Below are 20917 nucleotides of genomic sequence, written 5' to 3'. Positions count from 1 at the left end.
ATGTAAGAAATCCTATCTCCTGTAGCCAGAGGGCCAAGATTTCTGAAAATTAAACCCAAAGTCTCATCTTGCAGGTGGATGGATTACTGCCCAATATGAATTCCCAAATTCACAGGGTCTCTTTTATTAGAATTAGGACATTTGTTGGAAAGAAATGGGATTTGGAAGTTTGGTTTATATGAGGAAATTCCGATGAAGCTAGGGATCTTGACTTCCTAATTCTGGCAGCCTCCTTTGCCTTCTTTGCCAGTGGAATCCTCAGGAAATTTGTCCCCTTCTCATGATGGAGCCCTAAGGCCCCCGACTCCGAGAACTCACTGATAATCCTTGTTAAGATCTGCTCTCACCATTCTCCTTCCATTGTGGCCTGTGAGTAGTCCCAAATCTGTGATGGGGTGTGGTACACACCAAAAGAGTTGCACGACGGACAGTTTGTATCAACAGCAATCTGGAGAATAAGAATGGCAGTTATCTTAACATATGGGATTAAGACGGGACGAATTCGAAGTCTGGCTCATGGTGAATCTACTGAGAGTGGTTCACTGGCTCAGGGTTTCTGTTGAGGGGCTAGGAATGCCTCCAACAATTTGCTTGACAGATCGACTGAATGATGAACCCAGAGTGGATTTACCCCATGAGGCCAGCCCCTCCCTGCCCCCCCACCCCCACCCCCACCCCGGGATGCCTTTCACCTCATGGGGCTGCAATAGATAATATATACCTGATTCTGAGCCATCAAGTCACCAACCAGCCTAACAGGGTATCCTGACCTCACTGTTGTCTGACCCACCAGCACTGTTTTGTTACTTTCCGAGGACTTTCAAATATGTTGTTACAACTCAGGAAGATAAAGAAGATGGATTCTATTCCTCTTTTTCTGAGTTGAGAAAAGTTGAGAAGTTCACTTAGAATTATGCATTTTTTATATTCATACAACAGTACATATGTCTATACAGCCATCCCTCCAGATGGCTAAGCCATCAAGAGGAAAATAGATCAATAGTAAATTTTATTTGATTATAAGTCATGCATTTAATCACATCTATCAATAAATATTAAGTAAGAACAGCTCAAGTTACAAACTTAAAATACCCTAAGTAAGTAAGGTTATATGTCTGTGATAAAAATACATCACAGCCCACATTGCACAGAGTAAGTGAGATGTGTGGGAAATGACCTGCCCTTTTCTTCCATTAAAGGGCAGAGTTTTTTGAAAAAAGATGGTTCAATTTCCTCTCTCCAAGCTGCCTTTTTAAAATAACATAACATCACACATATCTTGACACAACTCCACATGATTCAGAGGCCCTTCTTAAAATACGACCAGACCACATTCACGGAGACTGAATCACCTCTAACCTTCCGAACTTGCTGAGGATTACTAATCAGGATGTGTTTTCATTCCTCAGATAGTATGGGAAAGTTCTGATTTTGACAGTGAAGCTAACATTCAATCAGTTATCACTGCAGCCCTAAACAAGTCCTGTGTTTCTTCTTCTCTCGTTGCCTCGCCAAGACTGAAAGACATCCCGTGTAAAACCGCGTGTTTGCCAGTGGAAATAAAAGCTGCCCGTCTCCGGAAAAATGAACGATTCCCGAGATGACATTTTAAAAAGGAATAAAGCAGCCTTATGAAAGTATGTGACATTCATCTACATCAGGACCTCCGTCGAGCCCTCTAGCTCCCAGAGACACGCACGTCTTCCGAGTTAATTATGCCGGAAGACAGCTCCCGCTCCAGGCCCGAGGACACTTGTTGGGAAAAGTCAAACATGATTTGGCATTTTTCTTCTGACTAAAAATCGGGGACTCACAGCACCTGCCGCTAGGACGTACGGACGAGTCTGACCGCGTGGCACAGCATGACCAGTGCCTGGCCTGCTCTGGCCTGACTCCGCGAGAAAGCTCACAGAGGCCCGCGTCTAAGCCAAAGAGCCCTAAGAGCGGAAGGAATGGCACTCGAACTTCGAAAGCCTCCATTGGAATCTTCCTTCCTGCCAGGCTGAGGCTCTCGATTTCTTTATTTGGAAAATGAGGCCGGGCTGTGTTTACCTCAAATGTGCATCAAAGCAAGCTCATGCACACGGACTTGTGCTTAGGTCTGCAGGTCTGTCCACTTGGTAAATGCGGTCGCTATTAATAACAGCAAACACGAGCTGTCATGACTAACTAGCCTGAACTCCAAAGGGACTGATTTCTTTGGCTCACTCAGTCAGAATTTCCTTAGCGACTGGGGCCCAGAAGATAAAGAACTGTAATCACTTCCTGTGAGTGATGTCTTTGCCTCCGTTGCACCATGAGTAACATGTCTATCATTCATGTTTAAGCGCCAGCCTATCTGAGAGCCAGATTTCCCCTTAGGCATTTGGTTAAATCGGCCTCGGAATAGTGACGGCTCACGGTCCTCCCTCCCCTCGCCCTCACCCCCAAGCACACTTAAAGACGGTCAAGCTTGTAGCGGCCGACATTCTCTCTCAGCCCCTCCCGGATAGCCCACTGAGGAAGCCACGGAGGAGAGGGGAAGAAGAGTCTTGCCTGAAGTCGGCAGCTTCCACATCTGCCACGTGTGCCCGCATTCAGGGCTGGTCCCGAATGTCACATCCCGGTGGGAAGTGACTGCGTGTGTTTTGTTTGTGTCCGTGGTCCTGTTGACAAAAGCCGGTGCTGCAGGTGTCCTCCAGAAATGATTACACGGTGATTCTCTTAGCTGAAAAGAAGCATAAATATTATTGACTCCCGTCTCCCGGCGACCTCCGAAATCCCTACTTTCCAGAGACCTCAGGACTCTGTTTCTCTGATGGATTTTTTCCTGACATCAGTCTGCGGGGACAGAATTTGATGAGAGCAGTCATAACTGCATTCCTCTCTCTGTTGCCCACCTTCCCAGCCCCATCTCTTGGTATCTTCATGGCGGGGCACAGCATGCGACATGCCTCTCCCTCCCCCCTGCCTTCTCCCGAACCTGAGTCTCCCTGGCCCCACATTTATGCACGTGAAATTCTCAGTAGGCACTCCGGCTCCCTCTTCCCGGAGGCAAACTTTCTTCACGGTGTAACTCACTCAGATGGCAACAACAGAAAGTAGAAGCAAATCGAGAAGGCAGGGCACAAAAGCCCCCTGTGGCTGTGGGGCAGGACACCGGAGAGCGACCTCAGGACCTCACACGGCGCCCCGCCCCTGACAATGCCAGGCTGGACGGAGCACAGGGGCCACCCTGGGAGCCAGCGCGGTGTGTAGATGGGGGTGGGGGCCTCGCACACATCAGGCATCCACCCAGACTGTGTGCTCCGTACAGAAGGACAGAAAACCTGTGTTTAGAATATCACTAAGGAAACCCAGATGCATTATCTTTGCCAGAGGACAAAAGGCAGTGTGGTTAGTGCCTGACTCGAAGCGACCGGGCCAGAGAACGTGTGATAAGGCTGTTGACCAGGTGGGGGCGGGGGTTGAGGAAGAAAAGAGCGGCCACAGTTTTTATACAGTAGAAGAACGCTTCCGGAAGAGTTCCACGGCTCTTTATCATGCTGGTGGCTTTTTGCAGGCAACGAGCAGTCGAAATAAAGGCATTTCAGTCTTTCCACTCGAGGATTTAGGCGGCCATAAATTCATCTTTCAAATACCAAGATTTTTAAGCACTGCTTTTTGTTCCTGCTTTGACACCTGTAAAACATATTTTATTTCAATATGTCGTGCACAGTCGCAAGAGTATGTTTTGACCCCAGAATTATGTTTGACCTCAGGATTTTGAAAGCATATATATATTTTTTTCAACTTCCAAACTCTTACAGCAGGAGAGCGTATTGTGTGTGCACTGATGTGTGCGTGTGTGTGCGTGGTGGGTGTTATGTGTACTGTGCCCTAAATTTTATTCAGAAGCTTAGTTCCATTTTAATGCCAGTTAATTTTTAGCACTATTAACAACACAGAAAATTACTCTCTAAAAATAAGTTGAAATATGTTTATATTTGTGACGTTTAGGCAATAATACTCTCATGCACGATACCCTTTAACAGATTACCATCCATAAAAAGATAACAGGAGCCTCCATTTATCGTGCCATAATAACTTCCCCGCTACTCCTGAGGCGTGTGCTGTGGACTTATTTCCACGTGGGTCAGCCCGGTTTCGACCTGTGTCAGACTTGCATCTCTTCTCCGTGCGGTCACGCGTTATTTTCTCTTCCACTGCTGCATCTTGATTATAATGTTACGAATTCAGGCTCTTAAAATATAAAGATAGTAAATCATTTTAATTGAAGAGTCTACAGTCGGCATCTCGATCTTAGATCATCTAAGCGAGGATCCCACAGACCGGGGAGGGACTTCACACCTGCTAAACACAGTTGAGGTGATGGTGGATCTTTCTGTTGTTACTTAAAGCAACAACAACGATTTGGCAGTTTTTACACACACACGTACATGGGCACATCTTTACAGATTATGCTCATATTTTTTATTTGGGTATTATTTTGTTTTGTTTTGTTTTGTTTTAGGCTGACAGCATGAAATCGATGTGGTTCTAGGAAACCAGTGCCTAACCCATGGGGCTCAACAGCAAGTGTATAATCCAAACCTCAAAAAACCATATTCAGTAGAAATATTTGGCTCTTGCGATGGACACACCTGGAATCTAATCTACATGACTGGCATGAGTCATCTATTGATAGAGTATGAAAGAAACCAGTGCCCAAAAGTTTGAAAATAGGCTAAAGAATGAATTAGTCGTTTTTTAAGAAAAAAATAGAAATGAGCCAGGACGATAAGACAAACTTTGTGGGTAACAACAATTGCAAATTACAGACTCCGAGATGCAGATTCAAAACCCTTTCACTAAAGGAACTGTCTCTATTTCCATTAACCCATTTACTTTAAAGCATTTGTGCAGCATCTACACTGTTACAGCTCCCGTACGATTGATACACAAACACAAGAGAACATTGTTCAGTGATTGGAATTGCAATAGATAATTCTGACGGCCTAGTTACAAGTCGGAATTCGATATAGCCAGAAGACAAATCCTAGAAATCTTTTTTAAAATGACACGTTTTGCTTGTAATCATACTGGGTGTAGTTGCATTATCTAAAGGGAGATCATTATATTGTGTGTATTAGAGAGAGAAGCAGCATGGTCTGATTCGGAGATAAACTTGAACATACAGCACAGAGAAGCACTTTTTTAACGGGCCTTTACGGTACTCAATAATCACCGTCTAAATACGTTGAAATAAATTTCAAATAACGTACTTCAAATTCAAGACTGTGCAGAATAAGGCATTTTATTACCAATATGCATCCATTTAACATCATATAATTACACAATTGAACATTTGTACAAAAACATTTAAAATAGCACTGGTTAAAACCGTACTCTCTCTGAAAATGCAAGACCTAGATACTTTCTTTTGAGAGAGAGAACATGTGAGTGTGCTTGAACGGGGGAGGGGCAGAGAGAGGCTCTTAAGCAGGCTCTATGCCCAGTGTGGAGCCTGGCTTGGGGCTCAAACCCATGACCCTGGGATCATGACTTGAGCCCAAATCAACAGTCAGGCACTTAACCGACTGAGCCACGCAGGCGCCCCAGGAAAGATTCTCTCAAGATTCTTTAGCTCAGACCCTGATGATATTTTTTTTTTCTCTATTAGAACACAAAAAAACCCAGACGAGTATAAGCACTACAAAATAAAAATATTAATAAATTTTTAAAAATCATATCTTGGGGCACCTGGATGGCTCAGTCAGTTGAGCATCCCACTTCGGTCAGGTCATGACCTCACAGTTCATGGGTTCGAGCCCCGTGTCGGGTTCTGTGCTGACAGCCTGGAGCCTGCTTCGGATTCTGCATCTCTCTCTCTCTCTCTCTCTCTATCCCTCCCCTGCTCACACTCTGTCTCTCTCTGTCTCTCTCTCTCTCAAAATAAATAAACATTAAAAATCACATCTTGATTCTAATTATTCTCCTTGAGGCACAAGCAGCTCTCCGTAAATTACATCTCAGATAAAGATAAACTAACAGAGCAGACAGCCCCACGAATTAAATAGGCTTTTCCCATCCAGGCTTCCCACCTCCTATCCAAGTGTCTGAGGTCTTAAATGTATCTATTTTAATATCTGGGATAGGGTGAATTTTGACGAGCATCTATTCATATAAAATAACAATAACGACCGGTAACATAATCCACCATAGTTAGTTTTGCATTTATGATACAAAACTGCTTGCAAAATACCTCTAACCAATACAGAAGTATGCCACCCAGTTGGTGCCTGCAATAAAGGCATTTTCTATAAGCTTGCAGGGCAACACGGGTCAACTCTGAGAATTCATTTGCTAGCCAGCTTTCACTAGGATGAAAGGAAAATGCATATCTGCTATTTTGCAGCAAGCAAAGGACACAGACAACTGATGGAGGGGTGGTTAATCTTGTCGACGATGTACAACTCGAGGTACATTTATATGTTTTAACAATATGAAGTTAATTTTTGCAGAATGGGTAAACATAGAAACACAACTCACGATTTTCTCCATCCAACCTGAATCAATACACATCAGAGAACACGTACATTTGTCACTGTCGGTTAATTCCTGTCACATGTTGGCTATCCATTTAAAAGTCAGACAACATAGGGGTGCCTGGGTGGCTCAGTCAGTTAAGCGTCTGACTTCGGCTCAGGTCATGATCTCACAGCTCGTGAGTTCGAGCCCCACGTCAGGCTCTGTGCTGACAGCTCGGAGCCTAGAGCCTGCTTCAGATTCTGTCTCTGTCTCTGTCTCTCTCTCTCCCCCTCCCCTGATTGCTCTCCATCTCTCAAAAACAAATAAATATTAAAAAAAATAATAAAAAAAAGTCAGACGACGTGTCTAGAGTAATAGACCGTGGTGGCCACGGCGGATCAGTCAGGAAAGACACCGGGGAGAACACCAGAAAGGACACACGGGCACAAACTGGCTGAATGCTAGCCCTGCCTCCTACCAGATTAGTCCTCAGACAACATCTCTTTCCGACTGCCATCCTCGGGAATGGGCGCTGAGGAAGTCGGGTGCTGTGGCCAGGATGCCTGCAATCAAAACCCAATGCAGTTTCTCTCTGTTGTGCGATTCCGGACACACCCGGAGACTCACCTAGTAAATTCTATGGGGCTCCTAGAAAGTAGTATACCCTTCACGATGTGGCCAAAAAATGAGTGATGGATTCATAGTTACATTGTCTTTAGGATATGTTTACCTGGACTGAGCAGTGGGAAGGCGATGCCAGCATAAACGAAACTAAGGACAAAAACAGGAGTGAACACCCAGCACCCCCTGGCCGGTTCTCCTGCACCTGCCTTCACACCCCTTGGCCACAAACATATTCTTTGCAGTATGTCTCTTGGCGGGACTGACTGAGAGGGAGACAGGACCAGAGCCAGAGTGCACAAGGCTCAGGGTGGCAGACGTCTTCAAGGTCACCGCCAGCTGCTGAGCTGAACGTCCCCCAGTGTCCTCAAAGAAAGGAATTCCTGGATTCCTGGAATGCTAGGATAACCCTAGTTCATACTTAGAACTGGCCCCGAAGACGGAAATACATCTCAGTTTTATTGTAAATTCTGTCCAAAAACCTGTGCGAATGCTCTTACCTAGACAACTGTCATCAGCATGACCTAATTCATAGTATCAAACAGTAAGGGCCTCGGGGCTTATCCGAAGTCTAAGGTTTGCAATGTCACAGGAGCAGTCGGGACACCTGAGTACTCTGGTAATGAAAGGGACGGTCAGTGGGTCTATGAGCAATGAAAGCAGTGATCACGGTAAAAACAATGGGTGTCTGCTGGGGCGCCTGGGTGGCTAGAATGGTTGAGTGTCCAACTCTTGTTTTTTTGACGTTTATGTATTTTTGAGAGAGAGAGCACACGAGCTGGGGGAGGGACAGAGAGAGAGGGAGACAGAGAATCCAAAGCAGGCTCCATGCTATCTGTCAACAGAGCCCGATGCGGGGCTCAAACCCACGACCCGTGGGATCGGCCGAAGTGACTGAGCCACTCAGTTGCCCCGTGAACGTCAGATTCTTGACCTCGGCTCAGGTCATGATCTCCTGGTTCGTGGGATCAAGCCCCTTGTCGGGCTCCACGCTGACTGTGGAGCCTGCCTGGGATTTTCTCTCTCTGTGCCCCTCCTGCACGTAAGCTCTCTCTGTGTCTCTCTCAAAATGCATAAATAAACTTTTAAAAAAGCGAGTATCTATTGACAATTTATTTTCTAACATTTAATAAAGTCGCTACACAGCCATCTTTCGACCTCTGCTGGGAATAAGCAATAAAGCTCTGCATTTTCTAAGCAACGCCTGACTGACCTCCCGGGTGAAAAGCATCTTCCTGGCAGAAAAGTCGTCAGCGTGATGATGGGCATAATCAGAAATACAGCAGCCAGTACGGGCAAAGGGCCCAACTCACCTGCTGTCCACGGAGGACACGCCTGTTTCCGGCATCCAGCAGCACGGGGCAGGAGCAAATGTTTTCCTTAAAGGATCCGTAGGAACTGTTTGCCGTTTTGTGGATCCTCCTGTCTGGGCTGTAACCCCTGGACCCTGCCACTTCAGTGTGCTGCCCTCTGTGTACTGCCCTCTGCCAGCCAATCTAGCCAGGGATTCATCAGGAAACCTGTGACTCCGGAACCTTCCCCCCTCCCCCCCCCCTGCCCCAGGGCGCTTCCAGAAGTCACTGCGTTAACATAACAAAAGACACCTTGAAGCTCTTTTCACTTAGAAGTTCCCAGGGTTTTAGGAATTCTGTGCCAGGAACCGGGTGAAGACCAAATGCATATTTCTTGTAGCTCAGCACTCGGCCATGGCTTTGGCGTTCTGTAGCCTCCGGGTGTGGCCGTGAAGGCAGCTCTGCTCACGGAACACATGCATTTTTTCCCTGCAGGCCCAGAATGCGGCTAGGCCCGGGCGCCCCCTCCCCTGCTGTGTGCACCCCGGAGACGCCAACCTTGCAGCTGACAAGAATATCCCAGGATCGCGGTTCTTAAGGTACAGCTCTCTGGAATAGCCTGTGAGGAGTGCGCGTTCTCTGGCCCTCCCTCAGGCTGGCTGGAGGAGAAATTCCGGGGTGGCCCAGCAGCCTCCGGCCTAACAAGCCTTGCGGGGGGGACGGGTCCCTGGTACGTGAGAGGGAAATAACGCGCCTGCCTTCCGTTCCCAGAGTATTGGGGTTCTCGGTCAGGGTCTCGTCGGGTTTTCCTCGGACCGACACACCTCCCGATTTCGGTTTCCTCGCGAAGCTCCGTGGGCTGTTGGCACGGGGGGTGAAGCCTCTCCTGGATCCGCGTCAGGTTTCTGCAGAGGCGGAACGTGGGTTTGCACACGCTTCTCGGTACCGCCGTGAGCGTGGAAGGTGCCGGTCTGCCTCCGGGCACGGGCCTTCGGGGCCCACGGGAGTCCTGGCCCCCAGCCGCCCCTGTCCCCTGCTGCACCTGGTGTTCGGTAGGTGTGTCCCACACGTGTTTGTTGAACAGATAAAGGAAATGTTGTCACGTGTGTTTTCAACTCGAGACCCTTCCGAGACAACAGCTTGGGTTAACGGGCTTGGCCAAGTGCGTTCGTGCATCTAGCGTGCGTCCTAGCCACTGTGTCACAAAGCGAGAAGTGTGTGTTTGTTTTTGTTTTTGTTTTTGAGAGACGGAGAGAGCAAGCAGGGGAGGGGCAGAGAGAGAGAGACACAGAGAGAGAGAATCCCAAGCAGGCTCAGCACAGAGCCTGAACTTGAACCACAAACCGTGAGATCATGACCTGAGCCGAAACCAAGAGTCGGATGCTTAACCGACTGAGCCCCCCAGGGGCCCCGAGAAGTGTGTTTTTGGATTTTCTGTCTGTAGTTGGCATATTCCTGGTGCTCAGCCTGGAGGTGGGGAAGCAGTGTTGGGCTCTGGGAACAGTGACATCGATGGAAACCCCTGTGGGGTGACCCCAAATCTGCCCGAGAAACAGCGCCACACATCAGAGGTCTGTGTGACATGAGCCCCTGTGCTCAGGGCCGTGTGAGTGACCTGGGCCTTCTGTGTCCTCCTCAGGCTCCTCGCCGTGACGCCGGCCCCCAAGGCACGGTCATGGCAGGAGGGCGTCCCTGACCAGGCACGGACACCTTGTCCTCACCCCCACTCTGGCCTCCACCCTCCCAGTGCGGCTGACCACCCCCCCCCAAAACCTCACAAAACACCCACATGTCACGACAGGGAATGGGTTAGCTCTGCGCCCAGCAGCACCCACGGCGTCCAGTGCTGACCGCAGCTGCAACGGTCACCTCGGGCCATCTGGACACCGCTCAGGCCGGTCCCCAGCCTACATGCCCCTCCACGCCTCCCCCTGCAAGTCCCCCTCACTCTGCCTCCTCCTCCCCCCCAAGGAGGCTCCACTCTTCACCAAGTCAGGCCAGTCCTCGGAGCTTCAGAAGGGGCCTAGACATCTCATTTGACATCTCGGAGACACTTCAAACCCCTAAGTCCTAAACCCCCCGCTCGCTCCCCAGACGGAACCTGCTTCACCCTTGCACCTGGTCCCCGCCCCCCAGGGTATCGCGGCTGCCCCGATGCCCCTCCCAGATGCCGTGGCCTCCAGAAGCTTCTCTCAGCCCCCTCCCCACCCTCCCGCCGGGCACACTCCTCCTCTGCCCTCAGACTGGGGTCTGGCTTGGAGCTGTGTGTTCCCTCCGGCGCCCGTCTCAGCCTTGACCGCGACGCTGAGGAAACCGGGATCTGCTTTGCTCTTGTTCTCACCACTATCCACATAAAGTAAATACTGGTTAACAAAACTGGAAATGTAGATCATAGTGGGTTTTTTTTTTCCACACTGATATGCTTTTACAGTAAAAGCATATATATTCAGTGTAAGGAACAAAAAGTCTACACACGCACACACACGCACACACACACACACACACACACAGAAATATAAATCTACACATAACCTGCCCACCACCCCAAAACATGCCACTTTCCACAAATCATAACCTCAGACTATTTGACTTTTGTTCTCCCCGACTCAGATATGTTTGATGTTCACAAATGTTTCTTTCTTTAAAAAAAAGAGAGAGAGGATCACAGCACAATACCGTTTTGAAGCCTGTTTTGTTTTCTACTAGACCATGGTGATAATCACACAAAGTGTACATATAGGTCTTAACACATCATATTTTGTACATTAATTGTGTTCACCTTGTGTAGACCCGTCATACCTCCATGAAGCTGGAAAATAGTGAAAACACAACACAACACACATAACATAGCAATTCGATGCCGACATGCGCGGACCCAGTCCACACTGCAGCGGCCACACGCCGCTAGTCTGTACTCTGGCCGAATGAGTTTCTTGTCTCTCGGTTTCTCCATCGACTCAGATAACGCACGTATTCGTACGTTGCATCATGTTTGACATCGGGATGCGTCTTGTGATCCGTAGCCACTTAGATGTAGCGCAGTGCAATACTCCCCCTCCTTAAACCATCAGTAAATAGCTGTAGCTGCCGATATGAGGGTCTCCTGGAGAGACATAGACATATGCTCACAGAAAACTAAGACACCTCGATGGACCCAGGCATCCTGCCCGCCCCCCCCCGCCCCCTCAGGTGACCAGATGCATACACATCTACTCCACAGCAAGACAGTGATCACCAGGCAGTGAGATACTGTGCAGAGGGGAAACAATCAGGGATTCCAGCGAAGTAAACGCAGAAGAGAATCGAGAGGCCACGGGGAGGGCCAGGATCGCACTGTGCCGGCTGGTGGGAGACCTACCTCCAATCTCCCCTGTCGTCGGGCTTCTTTTTCTGTTCCGATTGGATTGGGCACAGTAATCCCTCCTGCGTGGTGCCATGGCACCAGGTCAACCCACGTCTTCTTCTTGGGTTTGATTTGCATTTTAAGACTAACAGAGTTGATCAGCCTGGTTCCAAAGGACAGGCTACAAGGTCCCTGGAGATAATATTTACCAAACATCACCTCTAATTCGAACCGTAAGTCAAGATCCAAGAGGTATGTTGTAGAACCAGCTTCTCTTAAAAACATTACATAGGGCAGAGCAGCAAAGAGCATGCTATGGGAGAGTGGGATTCAATGTTCATTAGTGAAATTATAGTTTTGGTGGTTGTACTTGAATGGTGCGGCCCGGCTTCTAGAAGATGTTCCTCATCGAGGGTTATGCTAGTCAGACCGCTGTTCAGCTGTCCTCTGTCGCTGTGGAGAGGGTGGCCTCTCCGACCCTCGGCCACCCTTGCCTTTTCCAGGCTGGATGCCCATGGGGCTGATGGGGAGGCCCCCTGCCCACTGTTTCTGGTGGGATGGAGTAACGCCAGGACAGAGGGTGATTGTTGGCCGTATCCCTTGCTTATTCCTCCTTTTTACACCGTTCAAAATCATCATTTCCTTCCATTTCCAGAGCAAAGCTTCAGGGTACTTGCTACTGATTAAAAGAAAAGCCCTTTCCTACACTTTTACATCACTTAACTCATTTTTCCCCAATTTTCCCCCTCGTGGTTCTCAAACCTCTCTGGAGTAAGACTCCTTGCAACCCCTAGCGGAAAAATGCAAAACCCGGAAAATGCGACATAAAATTACATAGAGTTGGAGATTCTTTAAAGCTGGGTCAGCGGCCCATCTGTTGGAGCTGCTCGAATCCAAGCTCAGGAACATTCAGGCTGTTGAATTAAACATGCATCAAATATGTGATACGGTCAGAGGGTAATACGTTTAAAAAGGTAGGTATGTTCTAAGGGACCACTTTTCTTGTCTGCTCACTCTGAGCACCGCTGTTTTACCTGTAATTTTCAAGTTGAATTCTGCCCGAGGCAGCACAATAGAAAAGAAAGTTCTTGAATTTGAGGTTTTAAAATGACATTGAAAGAAGAATCATTGAAAGTTCCCTGAACTCACACTGCAGAAGGACTTCACCAAATGCTTAATCTAATCATGTGTTTTATAAAGGCAATGACTGCAGTGACATATGGGGAGTGTTTGGTACTGACTTTGATCTCTTCTGATTGAAGAAACGACAGAGCAAAGGTGTAGACGTGGCTAATGGAAATGTCCCTAACCTCATTCAGTCTAGCTTCTCCTATTCTCTGATTTTGTTTCTGTGTCATTTAATGATCCTAATTTGCACCCAAAAAGGCGTTTCATCGTATCAGAGACTCTGGTATTGTGTGATCTCCTGCAATCTGCAGTGGATCCTAATCGGATAATGCATAGCATTTCCATTAGCTCCACACACGTTAATTAATTCAATTCAGGAATATAAGGTTCCTTTTCTCCTTTGGTGGGCTTCTCGAGCCACCTGTTCCCCCTTTTCCAAGAACTGTCCTCTTACCTGGCCTGTATTGGACATTTTCTTGGCCAGCTTTGACATCTAGATTGTGGGGATGTAATGGTTAATTTTATGTGTCAGCTCAACTGGGGTCCTGCCAAAGCATTATTTCCGGGCGTGTGTTTTGGGGGGAAGTTAACAGTAACGAAGATGGCCCTCTGCAGTGTGGGGGCCTCATCCAATGCCGTGGGGGCCTGGATAGCACATAAAGGCATATGAAGGGGGAACCTGTTTTCTCTGCCTGAATTGGGACACAGATCTTCTCTTGCCCTTGGACTGGGGCTTACACCATCGGCTCCCCTGCCTCTCGGGCCTCCGGGTGTGACGGGAACTGCTCCAGCAGCCTCCCTGAGCCTCCAGCTTGGCAGACATCCACTTTTCTTAAAAAGAACAGAAGACCAAGGAACCTGTGACTCACAAAAATGAACAAAGAATCCAGATATTTGAAAAACAACTACAGTATCTGAAATGAAGGACCAAGATGAGCCAATAAAAGAATGAATCTGGAGGAAAACAAAGCTAACTTAAGGAACAGAAAAGAATTATTAAAAAAGAAAAAAAGAAAGAAAAGAAAACAGAGATAATGTAGTAAATAGTTTATTCATAAACAGGTTGCTGTGAAAACGAGCAAGTAAGTGTATTGAAAATTTCAAAACGCAATTGTGAAAAGGAAAAACATTCAGTAGCAGGGTTTCCAACCACTCTTGTACTTCCTGAAATAAAGGAGGAAATATCTCAAAAACGTATCCAAAACATGAAGAAAGATGATGGGTAGCATGAGTGAAATATTAAGACGTATGAAAGGTCAATTAAAGAGTTTATGAATGTGAGAACAAAACAAATGAGAAGACTTGAATTATTAAAGAAGCTACAGAAGCAGTGTTTACCACGCCTGCAAATGGGCAGCCGAGTCCAGAAGACAGAGCATCTGAGTTGGAATCATCTACAAGGAATCCCAAAGAATATGAATGCTAACAGAGTCCCACCCAGGGTACCCTTCTCACAAGTTTAAAAGATAAGTATGAAGGGAAAAGCCCAAAAGGTACCAGAAGGAAAGAACAGGTCAGCTTCAAGTCAGAATTAGATCTTCCTCAGACTTTCCATCAGCAACCTTAGGAAGAATTAAAAAACAGGCAGAAATGTCCACAGGAGTCTAGGGGCAGGGAAGAAATCATTTTGAACTTAAAATTCTAGACCCAATCAAAATACCATTCAAGTGTGAGGAGTGATAAATACTTTTTTGGAAACGCCATGACTTGGGAAGTCTATCTGTCACCTGTTGCCTTTGGAGAATTTGCTGACCGATGTTCAGATAGGAAACAGGACCCAAGAAACAGTGATCTGTTGGGCTAAATTGGCATTGAGACTAGCAAGGATGAGGGATATAAAGGAATCCCAGGTGGATGGCTTCATAGGAGATCTAATCTCCAGTAGTGGGGGAGGGTAAATGTTTTAGACAAAAGCAAATTCTCTGTAAAACAATAGGGTAGTTTATAAACCAGAATCTCATTATTTATGATAATTATTACAAGTTGTTAATAATAATAACTGCCTTGTACAAAAGGAATGTGAGAGACACATAGTAACTTAAACTGAGGAGTCAGGAAATAGATGTTAAAGTGTATTTTTTAATAACATAATAATGACCAATGAAGAATTATAAATGAAAATAGGACTGGCAGGAATTATTAGAAGAAGTAGAAGGAAGCCAAGTACTTCAACTGAGATATTTCTAATCTGTTCATGCAGAGGAGCCAATAGATACTGTTTATATTTAATAAATAAAACAAAATACCAAGTTATCGCCTCTGACCATGGTTAAAAAAAAATCAGTGGGGTATTTAAACCTCCAACTCAAGAACTTCTGGGCCAGATGGAGAGCCCAGAATTCTCCTTTTTTTTTTTTTTTTAAATTGTTTAATGTTTATTTATTTTTAAGAGAGAGACAGAGTGCAAGTGAGGGATGGGCAGAGAGAGAGGGAGACGCAGAATCTGAAGCAGGCTCCAGGCTCTGAGCTGTCAGCACAGAGCCCGACATGGGACTCGAACCCACGAAGCGTGAGATCATGACCTGAGCCAAAGTCAGACGCTTAACTGACTGAGCCACCCAGGCGCCCTGATTAGTCCCTCCTTAAATCCGCGATTACATTTAACTCACTGAAGTTTTACCTGCTTGAGGGTGGGGCTGATATTAAGTACTCACCATTGGATGCCTGCAAAAGAGCATGGATTCCATGTTGGTTTGTTACATGAGTTTCACAAATCATTGCCGCTGGCAGTGATCTGCGGTCCGCCAGATTAACCGACAACTGCTTGTCGTCTAAGCCATGCTGGAGACCTGTAAGGTTCTGCCCCTGATTGTTTAGAAATCTCCCTGTATATTATGTAAAAAGACATCGATACATTTCTTCAGATGGAAAAACCATAGAGCAGGTCTAATCTAATGGTCTACTTAGAAGAAGTTCCAGGGTCTTGCCTTCTCAGTCTGAGGGCCCCTTTCTTACAGCTCTTCTCCCAGAGCATGGTCTCCAGTCGCCATTACACCCTGTTGCTGGCATCCCGTGCCATCCCCTGGGGGAAGCTGGTTCGCAAGAAGACACCACTCGCCAGGCCTGTCCCTTGGGAAGTGTCTTCCTGTTCTCTTAGCATTCACATCTTCTTTTGATAGACGTGGCCTATACATCCACAGCCATCATGTTCCCAGCAGGCGCTTGGAAACCATAGGCTCCCTTGCCTGATGCAGTCGATATCCTTTCATGGCTGTCTCAGAAGTTTGCCACAAAGTAAATATGTATTTATAGTATTTACTCACCAAGCATAGGTATTAAGAAATACCACACATTAGTTAGTTTAAAAAAATTTATAAATAATAACTGACAAGAATTGAGCCATACACTGCCAGAAACCCTCATAGTCTTCTCAAGATAAGTTTATTTTTTTTCTAATTTGGAACAAACAGAGAATATCCTGAAATGCTAAAATTGGAGAGGCAAAGGTTGCTATTCTGTACCTCGGACAATAAGTTTCTTGGTAAAAACCCTGCGGTTTTTCCTTAATGGACACATAAAAATGCTTTGTCATTAGTGCACGAAATGCTTTCTTGAAAATGCTTTCTTTAAAATCAGTTTTTTTCTTCAGTAGTATTAGAACTTTTCTCTTAATTCTGTTTTCTTTGTCATACAACCGTTTTTTTGCATATAGAAAAAAATCTGTAAGTATACTTAAATATAAATATAACATGGCACATCTGACATCCGTGGACTGCTAAGAACATATCACAACGCACGAAAATTCTTTCTTAAATACAATATGCTTCTCGGTAGAATGCAGCTGTAATGTGGATAAGTTAGAATAATCGCTTATGATTTTATAATCAAAACATACATTTAGTGTTATTGTTAAATTTTAAATCTGAAAACATTCTGATATAACTGTGTGTATTTTCTGGTTTTATTTTTTGAGGCTCGAATGAACATATTACTATGAGTAGATATATAGATAGAGATATCATCTCAGAACTTAAGACATACTCCGCAGACACTGACGTGGGCCCTGGTCTGTAGGTCAATTGGAAATGTTTAAGAGCTGAGAATCAATCTCACCACCCTGTCCGGGAATGAAAACCGTCAAAATCGGTAAAGCTCACTGATACTCTCTTTAGAGCCCATCAATGTTGTAAAACCTTCAGTGACCTTCTGTTCGCTTATTTCTTCTCCAGAAACTTTGACACTCTCTGCCTCCCTCCCCGCCCCGCCTCAAGAGGCCCTCATTTACAAACATCCGTTTTTAAATAGGCTTTATGAAAGTAAATGAGGCTGTTACATTTAGAAATTCGATTTTAGAGCACACCCTTCGCTTGAAGTTGGACACAGTTTCTAATTTTCGATACTGCTGGTTAATTATCTAAGTACCCTCCTAGAGCGCGAAGTCTCTTGGGTTCTGTCGTCAGCTTCCAGCTGGATGACACAGAACGACGGTTTACGTGCATTCTCATTTGTACTATTACAGTTATTGTTATTATTATTTATTCAGAGCATTTTTACGCCTGATTAGTGACGGGTCCTGAGAGGATTTGACATGACATGCCGTCAGGAAGACAAAAGCCGCTGCCGTAGGGATGTGTTACAGGCTCGCTGAGGCAATTTGGAAGAATAAGGACTGTCAGAAGCAATCAGACCCACACCAGAGTCTCTATTAACTCTGGGGGAAGACACTTGGCAGAGCTGAGCGCAGTGGCCGCCCTGACGGGTGACAGCAGCGGGGACCCGGCCGGCACAGGCTAACCTTTCAGATCACGATGTGGGCCAGAAGACTCTGCCCACCTGCAGAGATCCCGAGATGCCCTTTCCCCACCAAGTAGCGGCCGGTCATGCAAAACCCAGGGCCCGGTTGGCTCACCGACTTTTAAGGGAATGGTCAAGTCTGAGGGAAGAGCGGACCAAAAAAGACTTCGCGACACTCCCACTCACTCCATCGATCTGTGTAGAGAGAGTTCTCCTCTCGAACATGTTTTTGTTTCCTGGGGCGGAACATTGCCACGTGCCCAAACCGTCGTTATCCAGCCGCACCTTGAGCACTGTGCTCTCGGACCGACGTGAGATGATCGACGGTGGAGGTTAAGAGGGCGGCCGTCTGGAAGACGGCCCTGCGCTTAAGAACAGACGGCGGCGGGGCTGGGGTTGCAACCTGGCCAGATGCCCTTGAATGTGAGGAATGTGGCAGCAGTGGCACCCGGTGTTTGGGATCAAGAGAAGGTAAGGTGTTGGGTTCCCCGCGTCCTCTGCTCTGTCTCCACTACTCACGGAGCCTCACCAGCCGGGAGGGGGGTCACGTGTGCGTGAGCTTATGGATAAGCAGAACCAGCATGACATTAGATTTATGCAGCCATACAGCCACCGTAGGGAATAATAATAACATCATTTTGAAGAGCATTACATTTTTAAAGTCGATAAAGAGAATTCCTTTGAAAACGTAAAATTGTATTTCTCACTTGTTAATGCAATTCCAACACACAATTTGCTTCATCAGAAGCATAAGCTAAATTACACCAAGGGGTTTCTACTTGCAGTCATTCACATATTATTTATAATTTACTCTGCATAAGGCTCTTTCATGTACAATTTGAACGCTTCATTTTTAGCTAAAGAACATAAAACCGTTTACTATTGCTATTTCGCATTTACCCCCTTTTCCAAAATCGGACGACATATTTTTCTTGGGGCGCAGTGTTCCGCATAGGAATAAAAGGTTTAGCTAGCAACGGTAAACCAGAGAACAGATTAATAAATTGTTCGGAAGGGTCGAGAAAACCCACGTCCTCCGTGAGGTTTCCATGAGCTCTTGAGGCTCTCCGTGAGCGCTCCACGAAGAGAGCTGCGGACGCTGGCTTCCCTTCGGTTTATGACCAGATGATGGACCGCACACCTCCCGTATCAGCAGGCCCGGCTCACGCACCCCTTCCGGGGGAGACACAGGCGGGGAGCAACTTCCCCCAGCAGGCTCCAGCCAGACTGGGTCTCCCCATGTGAAAAAGCCCCAACATTGACCGTATTGAAATAGTTTTGTTTTTAAGTGTGGGATGCACATTGAAAACATTGGGGGTGAACCAAGGCACTAATACATGGCGTCCAGTCTGCTCATACACTTTGTGGGTCAGCGGTAAGGGAAGAGTCACAGCTTGAAATGCTTTCCACGTCTTCCCACACTCCAGTGTGCCTCATTTGATAACGAAGATGCGTGCTGACAAGCAGCGTAATATTTTAACAAAACAATACTTTTAGACCTATATTCTACCACCCCCTCCCTTTTTGTTAAGTTTTAAACGAATGCTAAAGACTCCGGGCTTCTTGAACTTCGGGCATTTTCTTCTCCGGTTCTCATATCAAGTTAAATAAAATGAGAGCAGCCAGGGGCACCTGGGTGGCTCAGTCGGTTGACAATGTCCAACTCTGGATTTCGGCTCCGGTCTTGATCTCGGGGTGGCGAGTCAGGCCCCACGCCAGGCGTGGAGCCTACTTAAAAAAAAAAAAAAATAAAGGAGCTCACTATTTAAAACAAAATCATTCTCTTCATTAAAAAAAACTGTACATTTTTAACTTTTATTTTGGATGTATGAAGCATGTAGTGAAACGTCTTTAAACATTCCGTAAAAACCTCTTAATCAAAGGATGAAAGCTATTTTTTTTATTACACCTTTAGCTTTTTCAAGGTGCATTCACGGTCGTAAACTTCATAGGTGGACCATCACTGTGGAAATGAGAGAAAAACAGGATCGTAGGACAAAGAGAAGGAGCTTTCTTGTAAAGAGAGGAGAAATTCATGCACAGTCTTGCCCCTGATAAATCAACATATTATCATCTGAAAGGCAATTACATCATATTGGGAGCTTCTCTACAGCCCCAGCCAAAATACCAGAGCTGCTTCGAAGGCAGCAGTGTCTATGTAGTAAACACGCAATTGAAAGTAAAACTCATCTGTAGTCAAAGGAACTTTTTATTAAGAAAGAAAAGAATCACTCAAAAATAACGTCCCGTTCTAAACCAGTAGGATGTCACTGGGGTTCTAAGGAGGCTTTGTAGGGTAATGTATAATGCAACATGGACAGTTTCTCAAATGCAACAGGACAGGAGCTAATTATATAATTAGTCTTTGTTCATTATACATGTGTGATATAATCAGATTTAGGGATAATATGAAACTATGAAACCGCAGGTCTTGTCACGTTAAATTGATGAGAAAAATTATTGCTTAAAGAGACCTTATGACATATTAATAAACGGGCATAGTCTGTAAGGAATATTAACAAAACCTGTCTGAACGAGATTATAAATCTCCAGGGAGTTTTTAAATTACTCATGCCTCCAGGACACAGAAACACCAACTACTGGATTGTAGCCATGTCAGATTTGCAGCTACAAGGCTTTAAAAAAAAATAGCAAGATAAAAGGCAATGCTTAATTAAATGTGTCCACAGATAAATCCCAGGTTAGGTTAATTTTGTGCCTGTGCAACGAAAGTGCGCCTGCGGGCATTGCAAAAAGGCACCGGCTCGATCTCAAACCGTAAGGAAGGCCCTCCAAGAGCAAACTCGAAGCACAAATACATCCAGTGTTTATTTAATATCTTACTAGACATATTTCTTGCAGGAAGAACAAACTTACATGGATGATTTACAGTTGCAGTTAGAAACTGTTTTCTCAGGCACTTTGTTGATTTCTGCACACGCCAATCACGGGGGACGTATTTACAGCAAATAGTAGACATTTGGTTTATTTCCACATGCTTTAGATGTATTAATTCGGTTTGTCTTTACAAATGGTGAAGCTCAAGCCTGCCCGGATGAAGTCCCTTGGACCAAGTCATGAATCTGGTGAATTCTTCCTGTACCGTGGGTTTGAACCCAGGCGGGAAACTGGCTGTAACTCAGTTTGCTCTTGTCCTACAAGTGCAAGCATACGGATATTTACGGCCTCTAATGGTCTCTAAGAAAAGTAGCTCCGTTGAACAAAAAGCAGTTTGGGTAAACATAAGCATAGCAATGAGAACTTCAGCAAATCATCAAAGAACGTGAGAGGTGACTTAGCACCTACTTAT

The 20917-nt window shown here is 45.9% G+C and overlaps 1 protein-coding gene across 1 annotated transcript in view; it reads left to right on the top strand.

Annotated features, from left to right (window-relative positions):
* The window catches only part of LOC122224086, a 191117-nt gene extending 172970 nt beyond the window's left edge, over positions 1–18147 (top strand). The window contains exons 5-6 of the mRNA XM_042945447.1: positions 8898–9001; positions 17357–18147. Of these exons, the coding sequence (XP_042801381.1) occupies positions 8898–9001; positions 17357–17390 (138 nt within the window). The 3' untranslated portion in view covers positions 17391–18147. The remainder of the gene's footprint in view (positions 1–8897; positions 9002–17356) is intronic.
* Positions 18148–20917: the final 2770 nt, after the last annotated feature.

Source organism: Panthera leo, chromosome B4 (genome assembly GCF_018350215.1).
Source record: "Panthera leo isolate Ple1 chromosome B4, P.leo_Ple1_pat1.1, whole genome shotgun sequence".
Lineage (NCBI taxonomy): Eukaryota > Metazoa > Chordata > Mammalia > Carnivora > Felidae > Panthera > Panthera leo.
Note: the sequence above shows the minus strand (reverse complement) of the source record. Positions and strands in the feature narration are given on the sequence as shown.